Source organism: Cyclopterus lumpus, chromosome 4 (genome assembly GCF_009769545.1).
Source record: "Cyclopterus lumpus isolate fCycLum1 chromosome 4, fCycLum1.pri, whole genome shotgun sequence".
Classification (NCBI taxonomy): Eukaryota; Metazoa; Chordata; class Actinopteri; order Perciformes; family Cyclopteridae; genus Cyclopterus; species Cyclopterus lumpus.
Window position 1 is genome coordinate 21,265,562 of NC_046969.1, and position 27,849 is coordinate 21,293,410.

General features: G+C 43.1%; 2 protein-coding genes across 7 annotated transcripts; one reads left to right on the forward strand and one right to left on the reverse strand.

Moving 5' to 3' along the window:
* Positions 1-92: 92 nt before the first annotated feature.
* acot11b (acyl-CoA thioesterase 11b) lies at positions 93-8,155 on the reverse strand. 4 transcript variants are annotated; one of them, XM_034531496.1, is made up of 16 exons: positions 7,960-8,155; positions 7,160-7,357; positions 5,807-5,876; positions 5,603-5,663; positions 5,421-5,522; positions 5,212-5,347; positions 4,952-5,105; positions 4,229-4,348; positions 3,959-4,097; positions 3,766-3,821; positions 3,116-3,182; positions 2,933-3,016; positions 2,370-2,503; positions 1,490-1,621; positions 1,166-1,292; positions 93-1,033 (listed from the first exon to the last, which is right to left on the reverse strand). In XM_034531496.1, the coding sequence occupies exons 2-16, from the start codon at positions 7,347-7,349 to the stop codon at positions 875-877; spliced, it is 1,731 nt and encodes a 576-aa protein (XP_034387387.1). In that variant the 5' UTR covers positions 7,350-7,357; positions 7,960-8,155; the 3' UTR covers positions 93-874. The 4 variants fall into 4 exon arrangements, with proteins under 4 accessions (XP_034387387.1, XP_034387388.1, XP_034387389.1 ...); XM_034531497.1 differs by lacking the exon at positions 7,960-8,155 and having other exon boundaries at positions 639-1,033; positions 5,603-5,688; positions 7,160-7,271; XM_034531498.1 differs by lacking the exons at positions 7,160-7,357; positions 7,960-8,155 and adding an exon at positions 6,536-6,610 and having other exon boundaries at positions 639-1,033; positions 5,603-5,688.
* Positions 8,156-8,680: 525 nt separating this feature from the next.
* ssbp3b (single stranded DNA binding protein 3b) lies at positions 8,681-24,025 on the forward strand. 3 transcript variants are annotated; one of them, XM_034530792.1, is made up of 18 exons: positions 8,681-8,887; positions 9,685-9,757; positions 9,901-9,962; positions 10,053-10,137; positions 18,069-18,158; positions 19,336-19,410; positions 19,645-19,707; positions 19,794-19,857; positions 20,407-20,480; positions 20,684-20,748; positions 20,847-20,895; positions 21,159-21,194; positions 21,340-21,394; positions 21,484-21,548; positions 22,466-22,544; positions 22,688-22,716; positions 22,830-22,931; positions 23,173-24,025. In XM_034530792.1, exons 1-18 carry the CDS (start codon positions 8,832-8,834, stop codon positions 23,200-23,202), a joined length of 1,152 nt encoding a protein of 383 aa, XP_034386683.1. In that variant the 5' UTR covers positions 8,681-8,831; the 3' UTR covers positions 23,203-24,025. The 3 variants fall into 3 exon arrangements, with proteins under 3 accessions (XP_034386683.1, XP_034386686.1, XP_034386685.1); XM_034530794.1 differs by lacking the exon at positions 19,336-19,410 and having other exon boundaries at positions 8,714-8,887; XM_034530795.1 differs by lacking the exons at positions 18,069-18,158; positions 19,336-19,410 and having other exon boundaries at positions 23,173-23,202.
* Positions 24,026-27,849: the final 3,824 nt, after the last annotated feature.

Genomic DNA, 27,849 nt, shown 5'->3' on the forward strand with positions numbered 1-27,849 from the left:
CCAGCTGTGTTTTCCCTTTCTTTTTTTCTTCATAAAAATGGTTAAGGAATGGTAGGAATGTAGGGTGGGAGAGGTGAACGCAACACAACAGCTCTAGTCTTTTGTGTTTATTGTTTCAGTTAAAAATCAAGACAGCTTGACATGTGAGATACTTGGCCATTGAATGTCAACATACATTACAATCAGTGCAAGAGTTGTCCTCTAAAACTATACATCATCGTCTCAAAACATCATCAACACACTAAATGTACATCTCGTCTCGCTCCTATTCAAAGTCTCATTCAAATAATTTAAAAACATTTAGGAGGTAGAAAAACTATAACAAAAAGAGGCTGGTTGAAATATCTCAACTTTGACTAAAAGAATGGAAATACCATTAAATGCATGACTGTCTCAAGAAAACAGATTGCTGAGATTGTGGTAAATACTTAAAACCAAAATATGATTCATTGATCTATAAATTATTTTTGGCACAGAGATTATTCCATAATAAATGAGCTATCATGAAACTAAAAAGGTTTATCATCCATATTGTGCAGTCTTGCTTCATACCTTTTAATCTGGCTGAAAGAAAGTAGCAATTCTTTTATAATAAAAAAAAAAAAAAAAAAAAAAAAAAAAAAGAGTAAACACTATTTCTTTAGCTTATTAAAAACTATTTCTCTCATTTTATGAAGGAACAAAGTCACACAGTGAGAACTGAGGTTCAAAAGACTTGAAAAGAAATTACAAATGCAAAGATGTTTGTAATCTCAAGGGTGGGGACCTTTACATTCAAATACGGGCTCCTGAAGAGCCTCCACAACAGAGGGGAAATGAGGCAAAGACCGACGCTCCTGCTCCTCTCGTCCGGGAGACGATGGCAGCGGTGACGTCACAGCGCGGAGGGCGGCAGAGCAGCCAGGCTGTCCTTGTTGGCCTCCAGGAAGTGACTGCAAGCAGAAAAGGTGCTCGAAAAGCTGGAGGACAGGCCGGCGATGTCCGTGGAGATGTAGGGGAGGACGCCCGGCGTGGCCTGGTTGTAGTAGGTGATCTGAAACCAAAACACATCGGGGTCACGTGCGGCGCAAGAAGCCACTGCGTCTTTGCAATCGCTTTGAAAGTGAATCGTTAGCGTGAGGGCGCAGGAACGGGCTCCCGGGGAGCGCCTTCTCATTTGGCCAACCTTGGTGACGGTGCTGGACTCTTCCCAGATGGTGAAGCCAGCACACAGCACCTCTCCCCTGGTGTAGTCCTCAGTGGGCAGGTGAGTGGGTAAAGTGACAGAACGCAGAGCGATCAGATACGGGTCCCTGGGAGGGACAAACAAGGATAGCATCATGAGCCTTTATGAGCGCGCAAGCGGGAGGCAGTAATGCAATAACTGGTTGCATAAACAAAAGTAATAGAAGCTGGAAAAAGGAAATCAAGAAACATAGTAAAAAATGAAAATACAGCTGCGAAGTGGCAAACAAAATGAGCAGGTTGTTTATTATGTATGTTACAACACCTGGCGTCACACGGCTTCCTCCTGGATGCTAGCAAGATAAAGTCCTGGCCTTTGCCCCCTTTACTGACAGAAGGTGCGGCCACGCGGTAAAGGGTGTCTTCCTCATCTGCCTGGGTGATCATCTCACACTCCCTGCAAGAGACCACACAGTAATGAGCGTGTGAGAAAATTAAAATATTATAAAAAGATGTCGAAATCGCATCTCATGCTGCCGTAACAGTCACTCGAGACAAACTTCGTGAATAAATTGTTTGAAGCATTCACGCCACATAACTACTGCAGCCTCACAATGTGCAAACAGTCTTACATTTTCATGCAAAAATAACATTGCATATTGCCTCGTGTTTTTTGGTTTGGTTGGTTGCCATGGTAATATGAATATGAATTTAAAAAGGATAAGGCAGGTGACGTTTTATATTTATCCTGCCGTCAACAAATCCAATGAAAAAGAGCAAACACACCATATACTTTACCCTTATTTTTCTGTGCTATAGACCTCAATTGTTGTCCTAAAATTATGAAAACTGAACCACTGTTGCACTGGGTGACATGTAACCTTAATTACTTTTATTTTGAGTCTCTCTCACCGTCCTGCTGATGTAAACATTCACTGAAGCACCAAATGTATATTGATCTGCGGTTGAAACTAGTCCCTTTAGAAAACACTCTATTCACACATGTTTGAGTAACATTTGCTTGTGGTTTTAGGAAATTATAAACCATTTCAGTAATAACTGCATATTGTGATGTGTTTTTAAGATTGACATCTTCTGCAGAAATGAGTGGGCCTGTTTTTATGTAATTGACTATGAGAAAAACATTAGAATCATTCTTTGAGATTATGCTGCCGTTAAATTAACAGTAAGCTGCTCATACTGACTCATAGTGCCGGTCCCACTCCTTCCTCCTCCTCAGGTCTGACAGAAGGTGGAACGTCTGCTCCGCCGGTACGCTGACGTGCATCTCCACCTTGAAACACAGCACGTGGTTTTCCTCCAGTGTGTACAGTCTGACCTAAGAGGGGAGCGAATCCACAAAGAGGAGGTGGGCTCGATGTCTATAAATAGAATTTGTTCCAGTTATTCTAATGCGCAGGCACATAAATCGAGTTGACTGCCATCAAAACTGCCACATTAACTGGTGCGTACATAGGAGATTATACATAATTATACATATTTTTAGGACGACTATATTCAGAGACGGTTCTCTAAATCGTTGACCATGACTTTTGGAGAGGGGTTTGAGCAGAAGTCAGTTTTAAAGTGTTTCTATTCTGAATTATTCCACAATGTGGTTAAAGCAATATGGGCCTACTTCCAGGACAGCCACTGTGACTGTGCAGCTTGTCCAAAACTATACAGATGAGAACGCCGGGCGGAGTCACCACAGCTGTGTCTATTTAACAAGCTATATCCTGTAGGATAATAAAAAAACAATACAGACCTTGTTTTTCTCAAACGTTAATACCCAGTTGTTTCTGGTATCCATTAGTTTCAGTGCCGATACATTATTGTAGCTCAGGTAAATCTAAAACAAAACAAACAGAAGACTTGTTTGAATTCTTGTATACGCTGGCAATAAGCCTCACCTAGCTTGTGGGATCCTGTCTAGCAGAAATTGCAATACCTGGTTACTTGGATCCCAGGGTACCGAAACGGGCACTTCAGTTTGGTTGCAGGAGATAATGTACTTCCTGTAAACAATGAGGGCACAATGTTTTACATTCGGGGTGCAAAAGGAAGTTCACAGGACCCGATCACAATAATGTGAAGCTTTTCGTTCACGCAATGAGCCGACACGTTTGGTTATCATAATAGTGGAATAAAGATTAGACTGGAGGCCGGGTATTTTACAGTTGAACAATGCACTTATTATGCTCGACACCAAAGTGTGCTCAGCTGCGATATGCTGCTCCGCCAAGTCATGTGCTGCTGCGGTCTACTGTAAATAAAAGGACTCTGTAGCACAACACTGGACAAACAAAGCAATGATGATACCGGTTCTGTAATACGTCCAGTCAATAATACTGCACTCAGGCACCGTAATTGTTTGTTTTGTGTATACCGCATAATTATATATATATATATATATATATATATATATATATATATATATGTTGGAATCAAACCTGACCAAGAGATTGGGAGATAGAAAATGCATATCAAGCTACTTTTACACTGACCAAAATATACAGAGCTGCAATAAACCATGTCAGCCCTCAATATTTCAGGAGGCTGTACAAAGAACAAAATGGTGGTTTAATGGAAAATACTAACCTATCAAGGCGAATCTTCTTTCTGGCAACAGCTTCCTGATAACGTCTTTTCCCATCCTGTAAAACCGAATGTTGAAATCCTCACATAAAGATAGGCATATTTTGTGATAACCTGGGACTCAAAATGTGTGGGGGGGGCTGTATATTGTACATTATGGGCTCTCGGGCAGCAACGGAACACGAAGAAAACTCACCACAGGCTCGGGTCGTATCCGCGGTAACGTGCACTGCTTCCCGTCACCGTCGAGCACCTCAAACGTCATGAAAGCACTATTTATATGGCGCAGAGGTTCTCCACCCTGGTAGGCCTCCGCACACACTCCCACCTCCATGCTGAAGCACACCATGAAGGTTCAGAAAGAGGCGCGCGCACACACAGACGTACCAGTAAAAACACGCTTCGTTAGATGAGTCGATGGACGTTTGCTTTGGGCTTTTATTCAAGTCATTGTGCGGTGACTCACCTGTGCTTGAAGGTATTGTTAACAATGGCTTTCAGTACCAGTCGGTCACCAATGTGAGACGGGCCACGGAAATGGAACATGTCAATGCTCCTCAAGGTTGGGTGAGCGTTACACAAGCGACTAGATCAAAAGAGGAAGACGGAAAAGAGGAAGACGTTTTTGGTTTGGTTTGAACCTTGGTCTCATTTAAAATAGCCTCAGCAAACTGGGATTTGTTAGGATTATGCTTATTCGTTTTCTTACCGCGAGTTTGATGAGAAGATGGATACCATTGTTACAGCTTCGTGTTAAATATGAAGCTACAGCCAAGTATCTTAGCACAGCATAAATACTGGAGAAACACACCCACCTGCATTTCTAAAGCTCAACCAACCATTGTGTTTTATATGGTTTGTTTATCCCTACAAAAACGTGCATATAATAAAAACACATTTCCTGGTTTTCTAGGGGTGTTTGTGTGGGAAAACTCCAAGACTTGTTAAGACATTTTATTTTAATTAATTATGCACACATACTTGGCCAATGAAGGCAAGTCTGATTCTGTTTCCAGTCTTCAAGCCAAGTGAACTGACTGTTTCACAAAAAACAAGCAGATATGACCGTGATTTTTTATCTTCTCGTCAAACTCATCAGTAAAGTTATTAAGTACATTTTGAGAAAATGTAAAACTATTTTAAAGCCGTTTTGCGTTTTAAAACGAACATAGGAAACCCAGGGACACACCTCGCTGCAATTGTAGCCACATTCTCCATCCAGGCCATGATCTGGCCCCCAAAGGTGCTGACTTGATGGTTGGCATGTGGCGGAAGCACAAGCTCCACGCTCTCCACCCGTGTCCGCTCAGCCCGCACAGCGTCCTTGTACTCCTGGCATTCTCCTGTTGAGGACACGACAACAAGGAGTTTAAGATCAGTCTGATTTTTTTTAATGCTGCACGTGTGCAATGGCGTCGTGTTTTAAAGCCCCACGTCTCCCGTCTGTACCCAGTTGAGCTGTGCTGCTGCTCAGTAGATCTGTAATGATCTCAGCGTGGATGAGCCTCATCCTCCTCCGCTCTGCTGCAAGGCTGTACTCCATCTGCTCCATTTGTGTGCGAGGAAGCACCTGCTTCAGCTGTACCTGTGTACACAGAATACATAGGGGATGTTGAACCAGCTTTAGTAAAATGCATACTCAGGTCCGTGTCCCTTACCTTCCCCGCTTCAGTTCGTCTGGCGACAAAGGTCGCAAAAGCATGGCAAACTTTCCACTGCCGGTCGGTGTACAGATCCTCACAATTCACCAATATGCCCACCTGAAATGAAAAAGAAGCACCGCGCGTCACCTTTCTGAACTAAAAACGTTCCCCACGCTGAAATCAAAATGTCCACCAACCTCCATACTGGACGTGAAGGCTCTGTTGACCTTTGCTATGATGTTGACGACCTTTCCCACCCTGGAGTCGACAGACAGACGCTTTACTATCAACACAGAGCCGTGATTGCAGTATCAACACACTCTGGACCTCTCTGCTGTGAAACACGATGTTTAGATGGAGATACACCGACAGGCAGAGCAGCATTCTGGTTAATACGTTACCCGATGGTGTGTTCAAAATGGATGTCGTCCACAGATGCTGTGATGCAGGAACAACCAGCATGTCTCTCAGCTGGCAGGAGAGAGATTAATAGTTAGGCCAAGTGATCCAGCACACAACCGTCACAAAGCAACTGCAAATCAGGCAAAGTGAAATGAGCTTATGAGCTGTAAATATGTGCATCTCTATAAAAAAAAAAGGCATGGAGTAATAATCTATCACACAGACAGACTTCAACCCAGTTTCTAATTTAAATGGATTTCATTTGTTGACAAAGCCTCAGAATATATTGATTCCCAGGTGTTATCTATTGCGTCTGTACAGATAAACCTAAATGTGTTACGGTGGCCCATAATAAAAACACATTTCTACCATTTATGCTGTGGTAGCAATCACTTTAATATGTCTGGATTAATTAGGTAACTTTGCAAATTACACATGATTTAAGAGAGCCATCCATATTGCCCACTTCGAGTATGAAACATAATCTGTAACAAATGTTCTAGACAGAAACAGCAGCTCAACAAAAAAATAAAATCTTCGCAACAATTTGTCGAACTGTAACAAAGGGCTTCATCATTTTGGGGACTGTAGATAAGACGAACATAGTTGAGAGTAGGTGAGTTTTTAGGAGACCTCCCAATGAGGTCAAGTCCAGATCAAACAGTCGCCGAGTGCAACACTAAAAACAGGCGAGCAACCATCATTAAACGCTTCGGTACTGTACTAACCTGTACCCACCGATAAGCCTCAGACTCATATGTTCCACCACTTTAGCGACCTGGGTTTCAAATCTTGGCTCCAGGAACCTTCGGCAAAAAATACTTTGAGTCATCAGAATTTAAATTGGCACTGCATGCCCACTACTTCCTGCTAGAACGCTTCAGTGGCCATTTTGTGTTATCCTCGGATAACCACGGTGCATGATGAGAGTTGCAGATGCACAAGTGTGTTTAAGGCTTTATGAGCTCAATGGGAGCGGTTATTATTATTATTATTATTATTATTATTATGTTTTCGGTTCGGTTGTCAGCAGGACTACGGAAAGAATACAGCCTGATTTTCATGAAAACTGGTGTAAGGGTGACGCATGGGCCAGGGAAAAACCCATTGCATTTGGGAGCGGATCCAAATCTTGAGGCGGATACACAATTGATTTCTTTCACTTTTGTTAACATTGTATGAAAGAGCATTTGGCCTTGGCCGATGTGTGCTCCTCTAGTTTGTTTGTTAGGTTTGTCAGCAGGATCTCCAGATGACATCGTCGGGGACATGTTGTGAAGCGGAGATGCAAAGAGGAACTACCGAGAGTTTCAAAGTAACAAAATCAAGATGTTTTCTGACGTTTTTCCTACCAGACAAGCAGGCGGTGGAGTCCATCCACTTCAGCAGCTGTCCGACACTCAGCTCCCCGCAGTGATTGGCATGGCACGGCAGCACGATCTGACTCATCTTCAACTCAGTGGGGTTTCTGTACACTTCCTCAGCCTCCTGACAGAACAGGGGGTCCTGCGTGTCGTCCACATCGTTCCCCTTCGACGTCATAGTCACAACTGCACAGATAGGAAAAACACAGGGAAATGTTTTCAGTCAAAATAAAAAATAAACACTCTTGCAAATGTGAAACCTGCAGTCAGTTTGGGCCGGTGCTGCAACATAAGACGCTTTCAATAATCTGCATCTTGTTGTCGCCTGAGGAATTGCCCAACATTTGTCCCCCAACAAAAGGGATCAGGAACAACCTGAGATGCCTACGTGTGATTTCAACCTTGCAGTAGGCCTCGAGAGAATACCAGACTTCATGCAGGCTGGGATGTTTCACTGGACCAGGGTCTGAAAACTATTTCAAGCCACATATACACAACTATTTTAAGGCATGCAGCTAAACGAGGTATTCATGGAAACTATTTGACGGGATTGAAGTGTTTGCCCACAACTGCTGATGCAACGCAGTGGTCACCTGTCTTTCCTGTTAACGCTGACAGAAGCTGACGTGACCTTTACGTTGACTTCAGGAGAAATGAGACAGACCGCAACATTCGCCGTGAACCTCTGTCACGAAACAATACGGACTATTCAAGTCTGCTCGTCATGTCGTGGCAGTAAAGAAAGCAACGCATTTTTACAGGCACACAACAAATAAAAAATGGCTTACCTAATTTTATAGTTACTGCTGATGGTGAAATCGAGATAGAGACCTTCACGTGTCAATGGACCGTCGGCTACTACACATTGACGCCGACTAAGGGTTGTAGCCTGCTACACCGACCTCTTTCCATTTCACCCATTCCTCCACTTTATAAACACACACATGCACGCACACGCGACAGATTTACTCAACGATGTCACCACTGGAGGGAGAGAGAGAGAGGAGGGGAGAGAGAGAGAGACCTTCCCCTGCAGTGGTGACTGTTACGTCCACATTTCTTAAGGTGGAACTGTAGTTACCTCATTATTTTTGTTGTGTGGACCATATTGTCCATAAACTTATTATAATAAAACAACGATACAAACTACTTTGGAAACTATACAAGCTGCAAACTGTGTTTCTTTGTTAATATTTGTTCTTCTTTTTTTTTTTTTAAAGCCTGCCTGTATGAATTGTTTTAATGTCTTTCATACTTTCATACTCAAGTGACCTTTCAAAAGTGAAATGCTTGTATTTGTTCATAAGGCGAACCGAGTAAACAAATCAACAATGGAACTGTGAAATAATCTTCATTAAATTACCTCGATATCATAACCTGGAAAGCTCGATATCAACGTCGAAACGGTAAATTAAAAAAAAAAAAGCACGTCAAGGACGACCTTAAGACGTGACCGAGCTCTCATTGGCTGTCGGCCGCTTCACTCAGAATCTGGCCCCGCCTCTTCCCCCCACGGACCAGGCTCGGTTGAGTCGTCGGGTTGAGGCGGAGTGCGGTTGGAGTATGAGAGGGTCGCGGCCGCGATGATCTGACAGATGAAATAGCGAGAAAAAAAGAAAAAGAAAAGAAAGAGAAGGCGGTCGTCCTCCCACACAAAACAATGTTCCCCAAAGGCAAAGGCACCCCGGTGCCGTCGGACGGCCAAGCACGAGAAAAGTAAGCGAAGAAACGTCTATTATTGTGTGTTTTTCGCCGCGTAAGTTGCTCCCTTCTTGCTCTCTGTTGTTCGCTGGACGCCCCGAGCGAGAGGCGATTTCCTCCTCCCGAGAATCGAATTGAATGAACCGCCTTGTCTGCTCGCCATTCCTCCCCTGAGCTGTGTTTCGGCTTTTTTTTTTTTTTTTTTTTTTCCTCCCTCCCTGTGTGTTGCTGTCTTTTTTCACACCTCCACCCAACGATTCCGAGTTCAGTTCGGTTTGTGTGTTTTTTAACGTGATTCGTGCGGTTATTCGGGTCGCGAGCGCGGACAAGAGAAAACAATAACATCGTCTCGCGACACAGTACATTGTTTTCTCTGTTGCGCTTTTCCGATAGGCTCCGTTTTTATTTCCCCTCAGCCCCATCAGTGCCACCAGGATACTGTGCCCTAGCTAATGCACTGCAGGCTGGTGCTCTGTGTGTGTGTGTGTGCTTTTTACATTATTTGTGTACGTTTCACCACACGATGTTAAATTACACTGCCCACTTTATCACTTTCTTTTAATCTTCTCTGTGCAGGGCATCGTCCCCAGGTTTCGGCTTGGTTACACAGTCACCCATTTCATTTTTTTTTTTTGGCATAGGCTATTTGGCAGCCATTGTTCAGAGGCCCTGTGCCCGACTCTAGTCACTCAGTGTGGCCGTTGGAGAAGATTGAATCTGCTTGTTTGTCGTTTATTTTTCTGCCATTTGGGGATATTTTATTAAATGAAAGCTAACATTAGGTTGTTTTTTCTTCTTCTTCCCCCACACAGGTTGGCTTTGTACGTCTACGAGTATTTGTTGCACATAGGAGCTCAGAAGTCTGCACAGACCTTTTTATCAGAGGTATGTAACATTATGGGGGAAAGTTCAACTATGTCCATTTAAAAAAAAAAAAAAATGTAAACATTTCTGTAAATGTTTTTGCACAATATATTCAAATGTTTTTTTTTTTAATTGGATAATTATTGAAATCCCCCTTGTACTAGATCCGATGGGAGAAAAACATAACACTTGGAGAACCCCCTGGATTCCTACATTCCTGGTGGTGGTAAGCGATTAATATTCCCTGTCTCCCCGTTCACATGTCCAGGGGTTGTTTGTGTGGTTTTGCTTGCTTCATGACCCGTCTTGTCCACAGCGTATTCTGGGACTTGTATTGTGCTGCACCAGAGAGGAGAGAGACATGTGACCACTCCAGCGAAGCGAAAGCCTTCCATGATTACGTGAGTAGTTCTTACATGGGAACTGTTGCACATATTTATCTGCCTTCTGATAAAGAAGACAACAAGTCTGCTCTCAAGGCTTAGAAGTGGTGTAAATAATGTGCCTCTGGCCTGGAGTCAGTTTTTTTTTCTTTCTTCCGTTTGAGCTATCGGAACAAAGTGCTCACAATCTCTGTTTGTCAACGCTTGAGTCCTGACCAAATCTCCCACATTCCCCTCCCAATGGCGATTCTTCTTCAGGTTATCGCGATTACTTTTTAGCTCGAAGAAGGATCATGATTCTCTCAGAAGTCGTTTCTGTCGGATTTCTGCTTTTTTCCCTATTTTTTTTATGTTGGAGGTTTACGTCATTTTCTCTTGCCCTCTGCACCGTTGTAGCTGTATTTAACTACCGAATGCAATTAAGGAATATCTTTTTTTTTTCTCTCTACTTCTGAATTTACGATCGGTCATCTTGCCCTGTCGGTGGGTCGAATGATGCGTCCAACAGTGAGCTTTATAGGCTTCTGTGAAAATAATGCCGATGTCAGCATGTCCTGAGTCAGACCCGTCGAGCGCTCTCTCCATATCCATGCCACGCTCAAGCTCCCTGCCTCAGCTGTGAAGACCAGAAACTAATTTCTGTTTTGTTCCGCACAACTCCTGAGAGCTTCATACACAAACACGTCTTCCATGCGCGCTGAAAAAAATTAAACACCGATGGCAAAATGTTCACGTCATTGAAAACACAAATGACAGTCAAAGTAAAATTTCCTGGGAAATATTTATCTGAGAGCAAATCAGGGCTCCACCAGAGCGGATAACATTGCCATCTGAAAGGGTGTTGCTGCGTTCAGGTTAATTTTAATGTTCAAATGTTAGTTTATGGACGAGAGTGTTTTGAAATGGGCTCCTCTCGGTTATGGTTGCACATTGCAGGTTAGATGCCATTACATAACGTTGCTTTCTTCCCTTGTTTTTGAACTGTTAATTTTTTTTAAAATGTGTTAGCATGTAGCAATGGTTTCAAATGCATGTTGGGCATTGTTGAGAGAGTTGGTTAATACTCAATGGGAAGCCGGGGTTAAAAAACGATGACTGGGAACTCAATTGTGTATATGAGCCAAATACTGGCTTGCTTTGCTAGCATTGTCTCTTCAAAAGCAATGCTGCATCGTGAAGGTAAAATGGAGCATAACGTGAAAGGAAACGTTTTGTAGCAGTAGCTCACAGTGCATGTGATTTAACCTCGTTGAAGACTCCATTTAACATTAATAGTAAAGTGGGTAAAGTATGCTGTGATTCAGTCAGCGGCAGGAGGCTAAATTGCAGGCTACTGTTTGGGTTTTTGGTGCTCAGACTATTCAGTTATTGGTGTTCAGGCAGCAATGGTTATTATAATTCATCGGAAAACAGGGATTTGTTTGTGTGCAGCATGATTCCTGTCTGTCGTACCAAGTAGATCGGATGCAACCTATTATCTGCAGTGAGAAAAAACACACACTGAATTTAAAACTGAAGAACTGTAAAGGCGGCCTCTGATCAAAAATCTATTCAATATCGCTCAGGATAAGTACATCATTCGGCAGCGCATTGCTCCGCGTATGATAGCATCTCAATATATTTGCAGCGTTTTGCATCTTGATAATTATGCCATTTTAAAGAAAGTGCTTAATTGTTTCCAGCTTTTGAGTCAGCATGAAATAAATAAATAAAAAAGCCTCCTGAGGATCAGAGAGTGCAAACTGCTGGTCAGTGGCTGCTGCTGTTCCCTTCCATGTGCTTCATCATGTAGCTGACGTAAATTAGATAAAAAAAGTGCTGTTCAGGTTTTGCTGTGTCGGCACGGCCAGGGAAAGACATTAGGGATTAAGGAGTCCTCTTTGGATGGCCAATACACAGCTCAGTTTGTAGGTAAGTCAGTGATGAATCAAGACAGGAAGAGGTTAAATGGCTATGTTGGTCCTGCTCTGGCAGATAGGGTTGTCAGGGTAACAGGCCTCCTGATCTGGCAGGTGACCTGGGAGCAGGAGAGAGGCGACAGCGTGGCTCTGCCCTTTTCAGGAACCACAATTCTTAGTATTTTAACACATAGAGACTAAGGAGGGCCTTTCGGTGGAAAGCCCACCCTAATTCACAAAGCCTACTTCATAGTAATTACTCTTTGATTGGTTATGATTGCCTGCTTGGGTTGGGTGGTCTTATAAAGTGTCCCAGAGTTCATCTGTTTTAGGAAAATAGATGTGTAATAATATTAACAGCTGAACTGATTTTTCTTATATTATTTTTGCTGTTTCCCTCAGACCGGTTTTGAAAGATTCAGCGGCACATAATAAGATTGCAGCTTGTGTTTTGACGGAGACAATTTTCATAACATGGAAAACATTAAGCAAATGAGGGAACAGGGAATCGTCGGTCTTGGTCGGGAGCTTTGGGAATATGTGTGCGGGTTGGCTCTCCCCGACATTGTGTGCGTGTGTGCGTGTGTGTGTGTGTGTGTTCTTGGACCCTGTGCCTTTGTCTAGGTGTGGGGGAGGTGATAGCTCTGTTAGCCAGCAGGGCTCGTAAAAACCCCGGTGTATTCACACTGACGGACGCTCCCCGATGGGGGGGGGAGAGGGTCGCCATGGCGTCTGCGGCTGATTGATGGCTGTCACGGAGCTGAGGGGCAGATTGGAGAAAGGAAAAGGGGAGTGGCACCGTGGCATATGCCCAGCATCCACCTCCGCTGAGGGAATGAAACGAGGGGGGGGGGATGAGAAGTGGAAGGGACCTGCGAGAAGTAACCAGAGAAAGGAAGAGCATCCATTCAGGGTTCGGAGTGGGTTTTATGATGTTGATTGATGGTTAAACATTTACAAGCTAAACATCGGGCCTGGTTTCTTTTGAGCGTTGGCTCCAGTGGAAGAAGTGAGGCTGTTAAGAGCACACAATGTCAGGAGCTGACATTTGGGTGGTCTCTGCTGCAGACCAACCACACAAAAACCCGAATCAATCCCTCCTTTATCCCCTTTTTAAATCTCACTGTTATTTTTGTATCTCTCTATACCATTGTGGGTTTCGTTTTCATTGTTGCCTCGGTCAACCTCTTGGTCATCTTCACCCTGCTCTCCCTTTCCTTCTCTCTCTCCCCCTCTATATTACCCTCTCCCCCTTCTCTCTTTGTTTTTGTAAAGACCGCACGAGCACATCCGCTGTCGCTCCGGCCTTTTGTAACCTCCTTCAGTGATTTTGAGAATCCAAGGGAAATGTGTTTGGCTAGGATTGCTTGTGTGCTCCTAAACACACGTACACACACACACACACACACGCACGTACACGCTGAATCATGTTAGGGTGGGGGGTAGTCTGTACTAAAAGAGGTCCCCTGGGAAATTGTATGGAAGGCCCCAGACAAGAGCTTCATAGCCCGGGGCAGGGCTGAGACATCTGCCCCTTTCCTGTACCAGATTGTCTGTGGACAGACGTGGCTCGCTTTTTTCGAAAGGAAAGCAGCATCAGGCTATTTGGGACGGTCCAGCAAGCACAGCTGTGGACTTTAGTTAGACATGATGAAGATTTAACATAACATCGAATATTGCTTTTCAGTTTCTGACTCCGACAGAGCAAATGTAGATTGTTGACGTTGTTTTATGACTCACTGCCTTAAATACAGCTTTGTTTTACTTCATTATTTCTTGGCAGGCCTCATTCGGGGAATGGGCCACTTAAGGGTAGAGGAACAAAACACGTTGCCATTTGATTCGCTGTAAAGGGACCAGACAATTTGGTTCTATGACCGTATAACACTGCTATGAAACTAGACACCGCAGATCAACCTTTTATCTATAATGAACAGAGCAACTCCTTCCTCCAGTTGCAACAGGAATGTTTTCTTTGGTTAATGGCAGCACACTTTTTTAGATGAAGAATTTACTACTGATGTCCCGAAGGAGTGGCAATTCGTGGGCTGTTCAAATGCGATCAGAATGAGGATGAACGTCTTTACAGATGAGCTGCAATTAAAGCACTCAATACAACACACAACTTAATGTCATTTACTTGGAACACAAGCCTAAAGTTAGTTATTGCCCCCATTATTTTACAACATACAAATTAAAATAAAGCGGATACACACCCTTCTATACCTAAAACATGGATCAAATCCTCTCAGGCTTATTTATGCTGGCATGGTCGTGGGGAGCCTTTTCACATGCAAAAGTGGTTGTTTTCCTATATTTATTTGCTTATTTACCCTGCTCATTTAATCTATTTGATATTATTGCTGGCCAGTCTACATAAATGGCAGTTGGCATCTAAATCGATAATAACCGTTGAATTTCTCCAGCCAAATATTTCAGTTTTGGGATCACTTTAATTTCTGCATTTTGTGGGAGAAATGTGAGCGCATCGCTAATGAGATCCCCACAAACATTATCCCCGCCCGATCTTATCCGTCACGTTTCATTAACTTGTTCAGCGTTTGGAGAATATTATTTCTCTCCTCCGCCTCCTAAAAGTCCTCGTAACAGTGAGTTCTCTTTTTGGGCTAAGAAGCTTTCTGAATAACCTTTATCTTTTACCAGGATCTTGTCTGAACAGGTCTCAAAAAACTTTACGATTCTTTAAATAACTACTGCGTCTCCGTGGACTCACAACATCACATCCTCCTCTCTTTGTAATATAACCACGTCATTGTTGGATTCATAGTATTTACTCCTGGTCTTATTGCTTTGTCTCTGACCGTATGATCTCAGTGCTTTTAGTGTCAGAAACCATAACGCAGTATGTAGTCGTACAAAATGAGCCTGTAGCTCTAGCTAATATCCCTCCCAAAGTGTTTCTTAGAGGTCTGATTGGTTATCCTCTCAAAGAAACTTGAAAAACGAGCGAGCCCGGCACAGAAACATTATTCCCATCACTGTTGTTTAAAAGGAAAGATTGCGCAATTAATCGTAATAATCACACTTTATGCTTTTAAGATGCTTTTTGATTCAATGAATCAGGGAAAAAAACAAACTTCTCATTTAAAAAGTAACCTAGAGCCCTTTTTGTGTTTGTAAACCTGTCGGGCCGTGCAGGTTAGATAAAGGTAATTGCTGGGTGAATCCTTCCAAGTCGATAACGGTGTCGGGCAGGATGGATTCCTAACTTCTTCTTTGACTTGCATGTGGATGTCTTGGCATTTAAATTCTTGCAAAACTGTTAGTTTCATGTATGCAGATGATTTGGTTAGTTTTTTTTTCTTCATGCACTGCTGTTCTTAACAGTTGAGGATATACTTCCAATGCGGTGCCGACTTTGACATGAGATTAAATGACAAAAAGATATGTATTTAATGATACTTCGATGTTAAGAAGGTAGACATGCTTTTATCTTTGTACTGTATATTGAGTAGTACAACTGTACCTACTTCCAAGGTGCATTGAGAAAGGAAAATCTGGTAAAACTGCCAATATGCCAAAATCAGGCTTCGAACCCGTACTCCACAAACCAGTGGGTGATATGATGATGAATGATACGCCTGCTTCTTATATATATATATATATATATATACACGGTCTATGGTTGCTAGTCATGTGATCGTCGGCATGAATGTACCCTCGGATAAGAAATCTAGAGAATAAATATGTGCAGATTGAATAATGTGGAAACTGCATAATTGTGGTAGTATTTGTAAATCCAACCGAAAGCTGCACATTTTGACAGATCTGATGCATCATTTGAGTATTTTATGTGTGTGTGTGTATGTATACACATTAATTTTAATCTGTGCCTTCTGTGTGTTTGCATCTTTTGCTGTAAATACAGTTGCATTTGTTTTTTTATTAGTATCAATTACTGTTCCAAGTCTGGTTGTTGACTGTGGGCGCTTGAGGTGAGAAACTAAAAACCTTAAAAAGGGTACAAACTGTCATCTCTGAGAATGCACTATTTCTTGTGTCTTTGGGGAAAAAAGCATCGCAAACCATCCAGTTCACCAAACATGTACATGCCGCTTACACCTCAGTGAGAAGGTTTATGGTTTTCTCGGTATTTGAGCTATTTTTAGGTTTAAGTGGGTGCTTAACAGAATTTGAATGAGTCACTGCAGGTCTTTAAACATCTTGTACACTGAAGATTAAGTTAACTTTGAATCTTAATTCAAATGTTTTCACCCAAAAGATTTACAAAATTCTGAGACAAATCAAAGTTGGGCTGAGTGTAACTGGTCAACATGGGTGAGGAAGTACATGCCAGTGCGAATTTGGTCTTGCGGAGCAACTGAAATCTCCACAAAATGTATTTTCCCACACGATGAGAGAAGAATATTTCAGTAAAGAAAACTGGATTTGCAGGCTGTGCCCGTGTCCCGGTGGGGGTGGTGGGGCCCGATGAGATGTGCCTTCTCTCTGTGGCCTCACTTCTCTCCCTGCTGAGGTATTTCACAGTGACCCTGCAGTGGCAGTCTGAGCAGATATAATTAGGGAAGGAGCAGTCAATACCAGGGAGTGTGTTGGCTATTGACCAGTTGTGTGTGTGTGTGTGTGTGTGTGTGTGTGTGTGTGTGTGTGTGTGTGTGTGTGTGTGTGTGTGTGTGTGTGTGTGTGTGTGTGTGTGTGTGTGTGTGTGTGTGTGTGTGTGTGTGTGTGTGTGTGTGTGTGTGTGTGTGTGTGTGTGTGTGTGTGTGTGTGTGTGTGTGTGTGTGTGTGTGTGTGTGTGTGTGTGTGTGTGTGTGTGTGTGTGTGTGTGTGTGTGTGTGTGTGTGTGTGTGTGTGTGTGTTGGTGCATCCATCGTTGTAATATTCATTGCTTGTTTGCGTACACCAACACTATAACAAGAGCGAGCTACGCATTAAGAAATGGGACTGAAGGAGCTTCTCTCGCTCTTAAGCGGTTCTGTGGAGGCTCCGCCCCGCAGCCTGAAGACATTAGCCCGTCTCAGATTGCCTCGGCTACAGGGAAGAAAAACTCAGTCAATTAGCAGCGTGTGACCGAAGCAAATGGCACATTAGCAAATTAGGGCTGCGGTTTGAGCAGGATATCGGCCCAGCGAGCCCCTGCTGTGTAGCAGCACTTTGGAGCCACTGACTCAGTGAATCCCACTGATACTTATCTGGATCAACCGGGTACAGACGCCTCATTACCCCCATTAACGCCGCTTTCATACAGTCTATCCACAAATGATGCGGCTCCGCAGAATCCATGTTGGATCCATTTCTTTTTCTCTTTTTAGATTAGTTGACGCTGCGTTAGATTGTGTTTTTTAACAATAACAATAATTTAAGGGTCATGAAGGCTGGTCAAATAACAAAATAATCCTTTTCAGATTGACAGCCAAACTGGTTTAGCCCAACCGTAGGCTAGTCCACCTCCATACAAGTGAACAGAAGAAGAAAAGGGGTGAATTTATGTGTACGCGGCGGAAAAAAGGCCTCTTATCATTTTCAGTAAACATGACGGTTGATGTGCTTTTTTTTTTTTTTTGTCCAGTGCTTATGTTCTTGCAGTGTAAACAAGTTTGCTAGACGAGGGGAAAGCATTGACATCACTGCTAAACTGTAAAATCAGTTGTGGACTTAAATAGATTATCAGCATTGTCTTGTGATTTGGTTTGGCCGCCCCACGTCATTGTTTAAGTGTGTGTCCCTGCAGTGTTTCTACTTTCATTCACAACACAGCTTCATCACAGAAATGTTGCTAGGCCTCGAGGCGGGGAAATTGGCGTCGTAGATTTCCCTGAATAGCGATCCCTGCTCCCGTTGGCACATGACCCCATGCAGGAATGAACATTTCAGTGTGCGTGCATGAAAAGGGTACTTTTAGAATATCAGTTTCTGAGATGTGCTTTTCCCGTGGCCAGCTGTGCCAAGAAACTCAGCCATACAGGGATTACTAGAGATTTCCAGCAATAACGTTACATCTGCCTGTTAAAGTTCCATGTGTGTATTGACGATATATTTGTATCTTCCTTGTTTTTTGTTGTTGCTTAGAGCGCAGCAGCAGCCCCCAGTCCTGTGATGGGAGGGATGCCCCCCAGTGAGGGCATGCCGGGAGGACCCATGCCACCTGGCTTTTTCCAGGTCAGCGAATTCACCACACCGATCCGGTCTCTTACCGCTAGGAACCCTCTTAAATCGTCTCCCAGCACTTGATCAATCACCTCCTTAATAAATAATCAAAATTGTCATAAATTAGTATCCTGTGGATGGACAAATTATTTAATGAACTGATTGTTTCCCTCGCTGCACATCTGCGGGCTCCCGCTTTGTAAAATGCTGTCAGGGCTTTGTGTTGTCTCGTGAAGCTGTGGTGTCTCCCCGCTGGTGTGTCTAAACCGCTTTGGTCTTTTTAGTTTTGCTCCACCGTGCTCGGGGAACTTGTAGTAAACATAGACGTTCTGTCTCCTCCGGTGCTGTAAACAGGCAGGCGTGGCCTGGCCATCTTCCCTAATGGAGAAATCGAAAGGTGCAGCACCTACTGAAAATCAATATCTCCATGAGGATAAACTCTTGGCAGGCAACTGTATGCAACTGGCTCTAAGAGGTGACATACTATTGCGATGTTGCTCTGCCTCAACTAGATCAACCTCGGATATATCCGCCAGCTTATTATGTCCTGGAAGCCACAAAGACGTGACTCATTATGTGATCATGTTAATATCAGGGAAAATAATTTTTTTGACGTTGATACATGAACTCACTCACACTTTCCATATCAGAATCCATTGGAGGGATCTCAATTAGACCCCTCACTCTGTCAGATCAGCAACATTAGCGACACAGTGCCGGTGTTTTGTGTTGTTGTACAGCTAATTGCGTAGAGCTTAATTGACACTGTTAATTCCGGGAAATTAGCATTGATGACATGCTGCATGCAGCAGGCTTCTTGATGACTTGACTGACAGGCAAAAGAGCCCACATCCACTCCATCTTTCTGTCTCTTTTCCCTCCATTCAAGGCTCAATCATTTGCTTGCTCCTCTCTGCGCCGTCTCTCTTTTTAATCTGTTTGGTACATGGAAATGGGAATCTTATTTTTGTATTAAAAAAAAGAATTTGCACCACACTTTGGTTCTTGGCATTGCAACTGTCCACTGCCCTGCAGTAACCCTGCTTCTCTCTCTGCCCCTCTTCTGTCACTTCTGTTTCTCGTTCCCCCTTTCTCTCTCTGTTTCCATCCTCTCTTCTCTTCTCTTCTCTTCTCTTCTCTCCCTCCTCTGTCTTCCTTCTTGCGTCTCTTAATTTGTGCAACGCCACAGGGTCCTGCTGGTCCCCAGGGCTCTCCTCACCCTCAGCCTCCCCCTCCTAACAGTATGATGGGACCTCACAGTCAGGTAACAGTCCCTCTCCCCCTTTCTCTCTCTTTTTTTTGCTGTCTGTGGTCATCTGGGAACGCGGGTTCTCAGTGCTGATGCTTCATGCTTTGGCATCCGTCTCGGCTTAATGCTTCATGCTGCTTTCAGTATTCACGCAAACAAGCTGTTGAGAAATGATTCAGTCATACATTTTGAGAGATGTGTGTCATTTCTTTCTTTGAATCTCATGGAGCGTTGTTGTATCCGTTGTAGTCCTTCATGTCGCCTCGCTTCCCTGGAGGCCCAAGAGGTCCCCCCATCAGGATGTCCAACCAGGTAGAGCTTTCACACACACACACACACCATGGATGCAGAATACGTAACATGTTTACAAGTTTCATTGACTCTTTGTGTTTTTTCAGCCGCCAGGCGGAGGACCAGGTCCTCATCCCATGCTGCCCAACATGGACCCAACACGGCCACAAGGTGCGACTCAGTGCTGCGTTTCAACGAAGACCAAACGTAGATTCCATATCACGCCAATTCTTGCCTCCCTTCATTGGTTGCCAGTTAAATTCGGATGGATTTTAAGATTCTTTTAACAACTCTTAAGGTTCAATTTGGTTTGGCCCCCATTTCTATTACTGAGCTTGTTAACCCCTTAAGTCCTAACCTCCGATCCTCAAGCCCACAGCCGCTAGTGGTCCCTGAAGGCTGGGGACTAAGGGTGACTGGGCTTTTGCTGTCAGGGCCCCTATGATCTGGAATTATATTCCTGGTGAGATTAGGCTTGCCAGCACATTACCTGTTTCAAATTATTGCCCACAACTTGTTTTTACGAGAGCTTTCTTTATACCTGATTTGTTTTTATCATTGTAACTTTATTACATATGGTTATAGCTGTTTTTTTGTTCTTTAATTGGCAGGTATATTATGAAGCACTCATTCTGAATTATTATTATTCATTTTAACTACTTACTGTACCCGCATTAGAGAAATGATCGCTTCATATAAACTTCCTTTTTCCCCCTCCAGGCCATCCTAACTTGGGGCCAATGCAGAGAATGAGCGGCCCTCGAGGCATGGGACCAATGGGGCCCGGCCCTCAGGTAGGCTATTGTACTTAACATAGAATAATAACACCACTGCCTTGATGACCAGTCATTGGTCTTTACAAGACTCATTTGTAAGTGTACATTTGGTACCAACCAAATCCAAACCAATGTTATTTTGATGGTAGCAGTGGTTTGCATGGATTTCTTTCTCTCATACTGTACCCTGTGTTTTAAAATGATTTTTGTTTGTGCCTCAGAACTTTGGTGGTGGGATGAGGCCTCCACACAACACCATGGGTCCCGGTATGCCAGGAGTGAACATGTGAGCCTTTTTTATAAACGTGTACATTTATTCTTTGACATGTCTTTTAACCTTATTGCAACATCTCACTAAAATGTATTTCATTATTTACCATCTAGGGGCCCAGGGACTGGTCGGCCATGGCCCAATCCCAACAATGCCAACTCTGTGAGTACTAATACACAAACGCACACATGCACCCAGAGAAATGCTGGTTCAGATTGCAGTCAGATTTCCTCTCCGAGCTGCAGAGGTATATAATGTGCTCCACGGTTCCAGACTGGGATGTAATTGTAGTATTATGTGTCACGGTTTCCACAGACAGTTGGACAGACCGCCGTAATGGTATTAGGATTATCAAATGATGAATGATGACATTTTGAGGTATCTCACCCGTTTCTGGTCTGTAATGTGTGTGTTTTTGGTTTCAGATGCCTTACTCATCACCCTCTCCTGGTGCATACGGGGTGAGAACACATCCTGGCATCTTAACTTGCACCTACTATATGATGGTCCACTAAGGAGCATTTTTGTTTGAATTAGTTTTGACATAATTATGAAAAAATTGTAATTGTTTTCTTCGTTTCTATCTTTTTGACTTATTCTCCACAGGGTGCATCTGGAGGTGGGGGGCCCCCAGGAACTCCCATCATGCCCAGCCCTGCAGGTTAGTGCTTCCTGGACCCAAGCCGTTCGTCATTCCCATTTTCGTGAACTATCCTGTGCCACTTATATGTATAATTGCACTTTTTCCAGACTCAAACAACTCTGGTGACAATTTGTACACCATGATCAACACTGGACCCGGCAACCGAAATAATGTAAGTTCTGTTTCATCCTTTTCTTCGTTCTGCACCGAGAGTGGATTTCGTAGTCAAAGTACTATTAGTACACTTATAAAATATTTTTGCATCCCACTAACTATTTAATTACTTATATTCCTCCCTTTTGCACCAAGCCCACCATCCATCCTTTATCAAGCAGTCTGTTTTAACAAGAGACCAAAGCATCCGGGCCCGGCCTGTGAATGTAACGGGGGTCACTCGGTAAAGAAGTGGTTGACAGAGGACAACAATTAAGTGGCTGAGGGACACAGTGTGTTGTGAGCTCCACTGGTTGTTAGGAAAAGATTGTACCAATAACTAAACCCCAAATTATTCTACTATTCTACATTTATGTCCTCACTGAAGTACAAAAGGGTTTACAGACAATCTCATTTTTTTCATGCTAAATTATGGAAATTCTTCTATGGATGATGAGTTACTGAACGGTGGTTTGAAATACAATTTTAATCAGTAATATTGCACATATTGCATATATGATGTGGTCTTGTATCTTTCTCATAGATAGATATGGGATTTTGATCTAGTAGCTTTCAGACGGAGCAATACATTTAATTTCAAACCAACCTGAGCTCCTGCATACTGCTGTTGAAATTATTATTTGTTATTTTTAAAGATTATGTCCAGTATTTCTTAGTCGTAGTTTCTTTTCCTTGAAGTATTAGATTGTTATGATTTATTAAATGTTTTTTAAAGCAGATATAATACATTATTTGATACGGTAGGCTTATGTTTCAATCTCTTTTTGAAACTGAAATAATCCGGACGTGGCGCTTTCAGTTGAAATACGGACTGAAGTTCACAGAAGCGGAAATAAGTTATTTTTTAAGCCCCTTTTATGTTGTCTGTTGTGGAGACGTGGGTAGTGAGTCAATGCTGTCCTTTTCCCCCTCCAGTTCCCTATGGGCCCCGGCTCTGACGGACCCCTGGGAGCCATGGCCGGGATGGAACCACACCACATGAACGGGTCACTAGGTAACACCGCTGGCTACAGAAACACACTTTCTACCACCACGCAGAAATGTTCTGGGGGCATTAAAGGATGTGAGAATATAGTTTGTCTCCTTTCTTATGGTCATAGAATACAAACATTGTTTTTCATATTGTTTCATTCTTAGGCTCTGGTGATTTGGATGGAATGAACAAGGTAAATATTGTAACCACGTAGACAGTTTTTGGTTGCATTTAAGAGCTTAATCATGAATAAAGCGAAATGTCATAAAGATATATAATAAACGTTGCCAACACTTTGTTTTCCAGAATTCCCCAAACAATTTAAGTGGCATTAGCAATCCTCCCGGGACCCCGAGGGATGACGGAGAGCTGAGTGGAAACTTCCTCCACTCTTTTCAGAGCGAGAACGTGAGTCTCCCTTCTTGCCACCGTCGGAGACTGTAATAGTACTTTGAGACCGAGCGCCTGCTGACCACACAGAAACGCCACAGTCACGGCATATTAACATCACTGACTTCAGTAGCGGCGTGAAGAGCTGGCTGCGTGTCTGACCAGGGAGAACTTGATAGGAAAAAGCTGTGTGTGTGTGTGTGTGTGTGTGTGTGTGTGTGTGTTTTAATCCCCTCTTCTTCTATCTGTGCCTCCACAGTACTCTCCAACCATGACCATGAGTGTGTGACCTCCCCTCCACCCCGCCCGACATTATTTGCCATCATTCCGAGGATCTGGACTCACTACTATAGGACACGGCCAAACACATCAGCACCGAATCAGGGACAGGCGCCATTTTGGTTCCACGCTAACGCCAGAATGCTGATCGGAGGGCGAAAAACGAATCTAAACGGCTGGCGACTACTGCTCCTTGCTCAAAAAAATTGAAGGACAATTTCTCCATTCACCACAACCCCCAAGTGTGACAAAACCAGCTACTGAAAATGCATACATGACAGGTTTTATGTTCTTTGCAGAGTGCCCATAACCCCCTCGGCCCCCTCAACCCTAGAGCGAAGAGAGAGAGAGAGAGAGAGATGGTTTAAGTTTACCTCTTGTACTTTTTAATTTTTGCTTTGTGGTGCAAGATGTGCAGGAAATGTCTCCGCTTTTTGTCACTTAAAACACTGGAGAGTGTGCATATGCATTGTGAGCTTGGAACATCGATGTCTTGTAATTTTACTTCTCGCCATGCATACTGTGTCACAGTTGGACATAGGACTCAGAATTTGCCTTTTACTCTGTGGCCACTTTTATGAATAATGTACTATCCTACCCAATTCCCTCCCTTCTATTTAAAGAGGTTTGTATCGGGGGGGGGGGGGGAGACTTGAAAGATTACGGCTTTTATTGTGACGACCTTTCGCGGTATGTAAGTGCTCAGATGGTTCTTACAATGTCAGATTGATCCCGTTTGATCAATTCCAGTCTTATTGTTGACAGCAGTGCGATTCTGCGCTCTTGGCTGTTTTTTTATTTTTATTTAAACAGTCGCGTTCCTTCGTGGGGGATAAAAACCAGACTTCGGCATAAGAAGTGAGTGCATGAATGCTGAGAATCTGTGTACAACATACTACCTAGTGCTGCTCTTCTCTATGTGGACACCGGCTTTAAGATGTGGTGTATATCTCTTTACCTTGTCTGTGCTTAACACTCTGTGCTCTCCATCGTCGTAGCCTTCTGTGTTCTCTCCAGTTTGGTTGATTTATGATGAACTGGCTATGAATGAGTGGCCCATTTTAATCTCTCAAACGTATTGGTTGTTCACACTTCCCTCCTGTGTCATTGGCCCCCCTCGCCCGACCACATTTTTTTTTTTTTATATTTTGATACAATCTTTGACTACATATATTGCCCCAGTTATTCAATTAGTCAGAGCTTTCTAAACCGATTCTAGTAGGCATCATTATAAACTTAGCAGCAGTCTTGTAAATGTGATGAGAAACTTTTTTTTTTTCTTTTTTTTTTTTTCTCCTGTGAACATTACTACGCATTATACACATCTGTTCTATGTTGCCTTTTATTTGCTGATATTTTTTTATTTCAAATTGAGGAAAGATTGCTTGTTAATATAATTTTACAATAACTTAACTACATGTGTCGGTTGTTTTTTATTGTGCCTGACCGTGGATTCGTGTCGCATTTAGATTTAGGAGTAACTAGAAGTATGCCACTGAAGCTGTGGACATGACTGGTGCTGTTACACGTATGCAAAGCATTCAGATGAGGCTTAAAAAATACATATAGTACATGATCTTTTTGATTGTATAAACCCAGAGGGTTAGCTCACTGTCGTGGCAGGTGTGTGTGTGTGTGTGGGTGTGGGGGGGGGGGGGGGAATACAGATGCAAAAGTATAATTGTCCAGCAGCTGACTTCACATCTCTTCGCCCACACGCAGCTCACACCGGCGTCACTGGCCCGCGTATCTGTGGCTGCAGCAGAGCCCTCGGCACAGATATTAGATATCTGTGTTGTGATGAGTCTCGCCGTTATATATCTCCTGTAAACATCTCACAATTGTGTCATCTGAATCACTTAATCCCCGAGAGGTAACGCTATTCAATATTTGCTGCAGTCCGCAGCAACCACACCAACAGGAGGAAATCCGGGGGAGGGGGAAGGGGAGTGGGAGGGGGGGACTTTATGGCAGCAAGAGGGACAGTGTTTCAGTTGGGTAATATTCAACTTCTTTTAATCAGGACCTTTTATACAGGCAAATAGAGCTCAGTCAGTTACAAAAAATGCAATGCATAAACAAGGGGCAAAGATTATTTAAAAAAAGATCATTAAGAATAATAAAAAGTAGCAAATTGGTTACAAAAAACAATGCTCTTGCATAAAAAGGCTGTCTTCTTTTTTTTAAATCAAGTTACAGTTACCAGAGGTTTTCACTGTAATCATTCTCCTGTGAAACCGTGGAGCATTCACAGACAATCGAAACCTGTAGTAATTAGTACAGTTGTCAATGCTGATTGGTTAACTTGAATAACTGCACCTGCAAGAGAAGTGGGGAAACAAGTGCTTGTGAAAGAGTGCATAGGTTTACTTTTTTTTAAAACTAGTATAGTGTTTTGGGTGCATGCGTGGCATCCAAGGGGTGAGAGTGGAGTCGGGCTCCTTCAAGGTTCAGGACGGAGCCATGCGGAGGTTTCTTCCTTTATGTAAGGTGGCCTTTTAACTTCCTGTCATTATTTTCTGAATCAAACCGGACTTAAAACATACTCAAACCTGATTCTGATGCACCTGGCGTCTCTCGGTGAGGAAAGTTTTATTATTTTTATTTTTTAGGGTGAGATTAATAAGAATGTATATCTCCAAATACAAGCTGATTATAACTACAAAGGTCTATAATTCTTACCTTTTTATAAAATGGACACCTGGTGTGTCCTTAGGCCCAAGTGTGAGTGTTGAGTCCCCCAACAACCCACAAACACCTAGCCCTGGCTGAGTGGGTTGCCAGGTTGTGTCTCACTCTCACTCAGTGGATCTTTATGGAGATTAATTTAGGAGCCGTCTGTGTTGTGTTTAGTGGAGATCTATTCATCTCCACCTGCTGGAGAAGACAGCTGAAAGGTCGAAACGCCTACGTAGCTGAACCTTGACTTTAGAGTTATAGTCACAATATACGTGTGTTCCCTACGTTAAAGAAACTCCATGATCTATTGTGGTGAACATGTGTACGTTCCTTGGAAATTATTCTCTTTTGCTGCCTTTTATCTGTGGTTTGGGTTGTTATTAAGATTTGGAATCATCTGTAAACCCCTTTATTTTTTTTAAAAAGTACTGTACTTTGAAAAGCTTCTTCACTTTTCTTCTTCGATGATGCAGCCGTCGATTGGTCAACATAATTTCTCAATTCGCAAATCAGCAGTAAAGATAGTACAAACAGTACATTTACGGACTCAAGTTTCAGCTTAAACCAATTGAGGTTATTACATTAAAGGACGCTTATACTTTTAATTGATACTACTTCTTTGTGGGCCCGTTTAATTTTTTTAAATTGATACAAATTCAGCCAGCTGGGTCTCTCCAATGTCTGGGAGCCAAAAAGCAAAACAACTTTGTATTTTGTGTCTGCTGCTCTTCTGTTGTTGGAGTCAAAATCAAACGGCTTCACATTGCCCTCTGGTGGGGGTTCAGAGGACACCTCGGCTTTATGGGAACCTCTGGGTTTATTAAACTAAATATGTCCTCTCCCTAAAAGCAACTGAATGCCCGGTACGCGCTGGCTTTGGTTTGACTTAAAGATCCACACATGAACTCTAACGACAGTCCACGGTTGAGAGCGTCTGACGGCGTTGTGGTTCCTGTCTAACAAAAGGGAAACTGAGCTGGAGCCGTCTGCTCTCCACAGGATGTGGCCTGGCTGGGCAGGAGCCAAACCGGTTCTCCAACAGTTATGAGCTGTGGCGACAAGAAAAAAAACAGCGTTGTTCATGAACATACTCTGGTAGTAGCTTTGTAACCCGAAATATGATCCCGTCACTTTTATGATTTATACATCTAGGCATTAGTTCTCGAGGCCAAAGTCACCACTGAAGCAGCTCTGGTGTGTGTATACCCACAATTCTGTACAGGAGCAGGTTATTATTTTTAATATTAGTGTGGAGGCGAAAGCTATAACAAAGACGAGAGGAAAGCCAATTAAACTGGTTCTAATTATACTGTTGGGAGTTTACTCGTTACTTCCTTGAGAGAAATAATCAGTATTTTCTATTCTCAAAATAGTAGCTCTTTCACCACTAAAACACATCAATAAAATCTAGACCTTGGAAGCCAATGCGCTCATGTTTGCTTCGTGTTATGTAACAGTCGAAAAATAAAGCAAAGACTAGACAGTTAGGTATTAACTGACATCAGAGCCTGAATGCCACACATCACAACTCTTGCGTCTGTGCGTGCACTCGTCGAACTTGGCATGACCCACATACAGTGCAGGACATTTACCATTTATCACTTCCAGACAAGACAGCAAACAGCGAGCTCGTCACGTGGTGTCACGCTGCCATGTGCGTCAACGTTTAAGCCCTCGGGCATTTTTCCCCCCACAGAAACGCCATGTAAAAATAAAACGCTTCTGGAGCTTTGCGGCCTATTTTAGTGGACGAGTCATGGGCTCAGAGAGGCGATGATAGAGGTTTCAAACAATGGCTGTGTGCGCGCTTTTCATCATAATAACGATTTAACTTTAGCCATTTCATTCCCCTTCCAGCCGTGTTGGCGGTGGAGGACGGGAGGCGGAAACGTTTCAAACAAACAGAATGAACACGTGGACCGCAACACAGCTCGAGTCGTGTGCTGCGTGCGGATTGATAGAGAAGTTGATGCAAGAG

Coding starts and splice junctions, on each gene's coding strand:
- acot11b (XM_034531496.1), bottom strand. CDS start 7,349: ATGACGTCGAAGGGGAACGATGTGGACGACACGCAGGACCCCCTGTTC. Junction 5,877..7,159: donor CTCCACCGCCTGCTTGTCTG/GTAGGAAAAACG, acceptor CTCTCCTGCCAG/CTGAGAGACATGCTGGTTGT. Junction 5,106..5,211: donor CAGCAGCACAGCTCAACTGG/GTACAGACGGGA, acceptor TGTCCTCAACAG/GAGAATGCCAGGAGTACAAG.
- ssbp3b (XM_034530792.1), top strand. CDS start 8,832: ATGTTCCCCAAAGGCAAAGGCACCCCGGTGCCGTCGGACGGCCAAGCA. Junction 9,758..9,900: donor CACAGACCTTTTTATCAGAG/GTATGTAACATT, acceptor CCCTTGTACTAG/ATCCGATGGGAGAAAAACAT. Junction 18,159..19,335: donor TGCCACCTGGCTTTTTCCAG/GTCAGCGAATTC, acceptor GCAACGCCACAG/GGTCCTGCTGGTCCCCAGGG.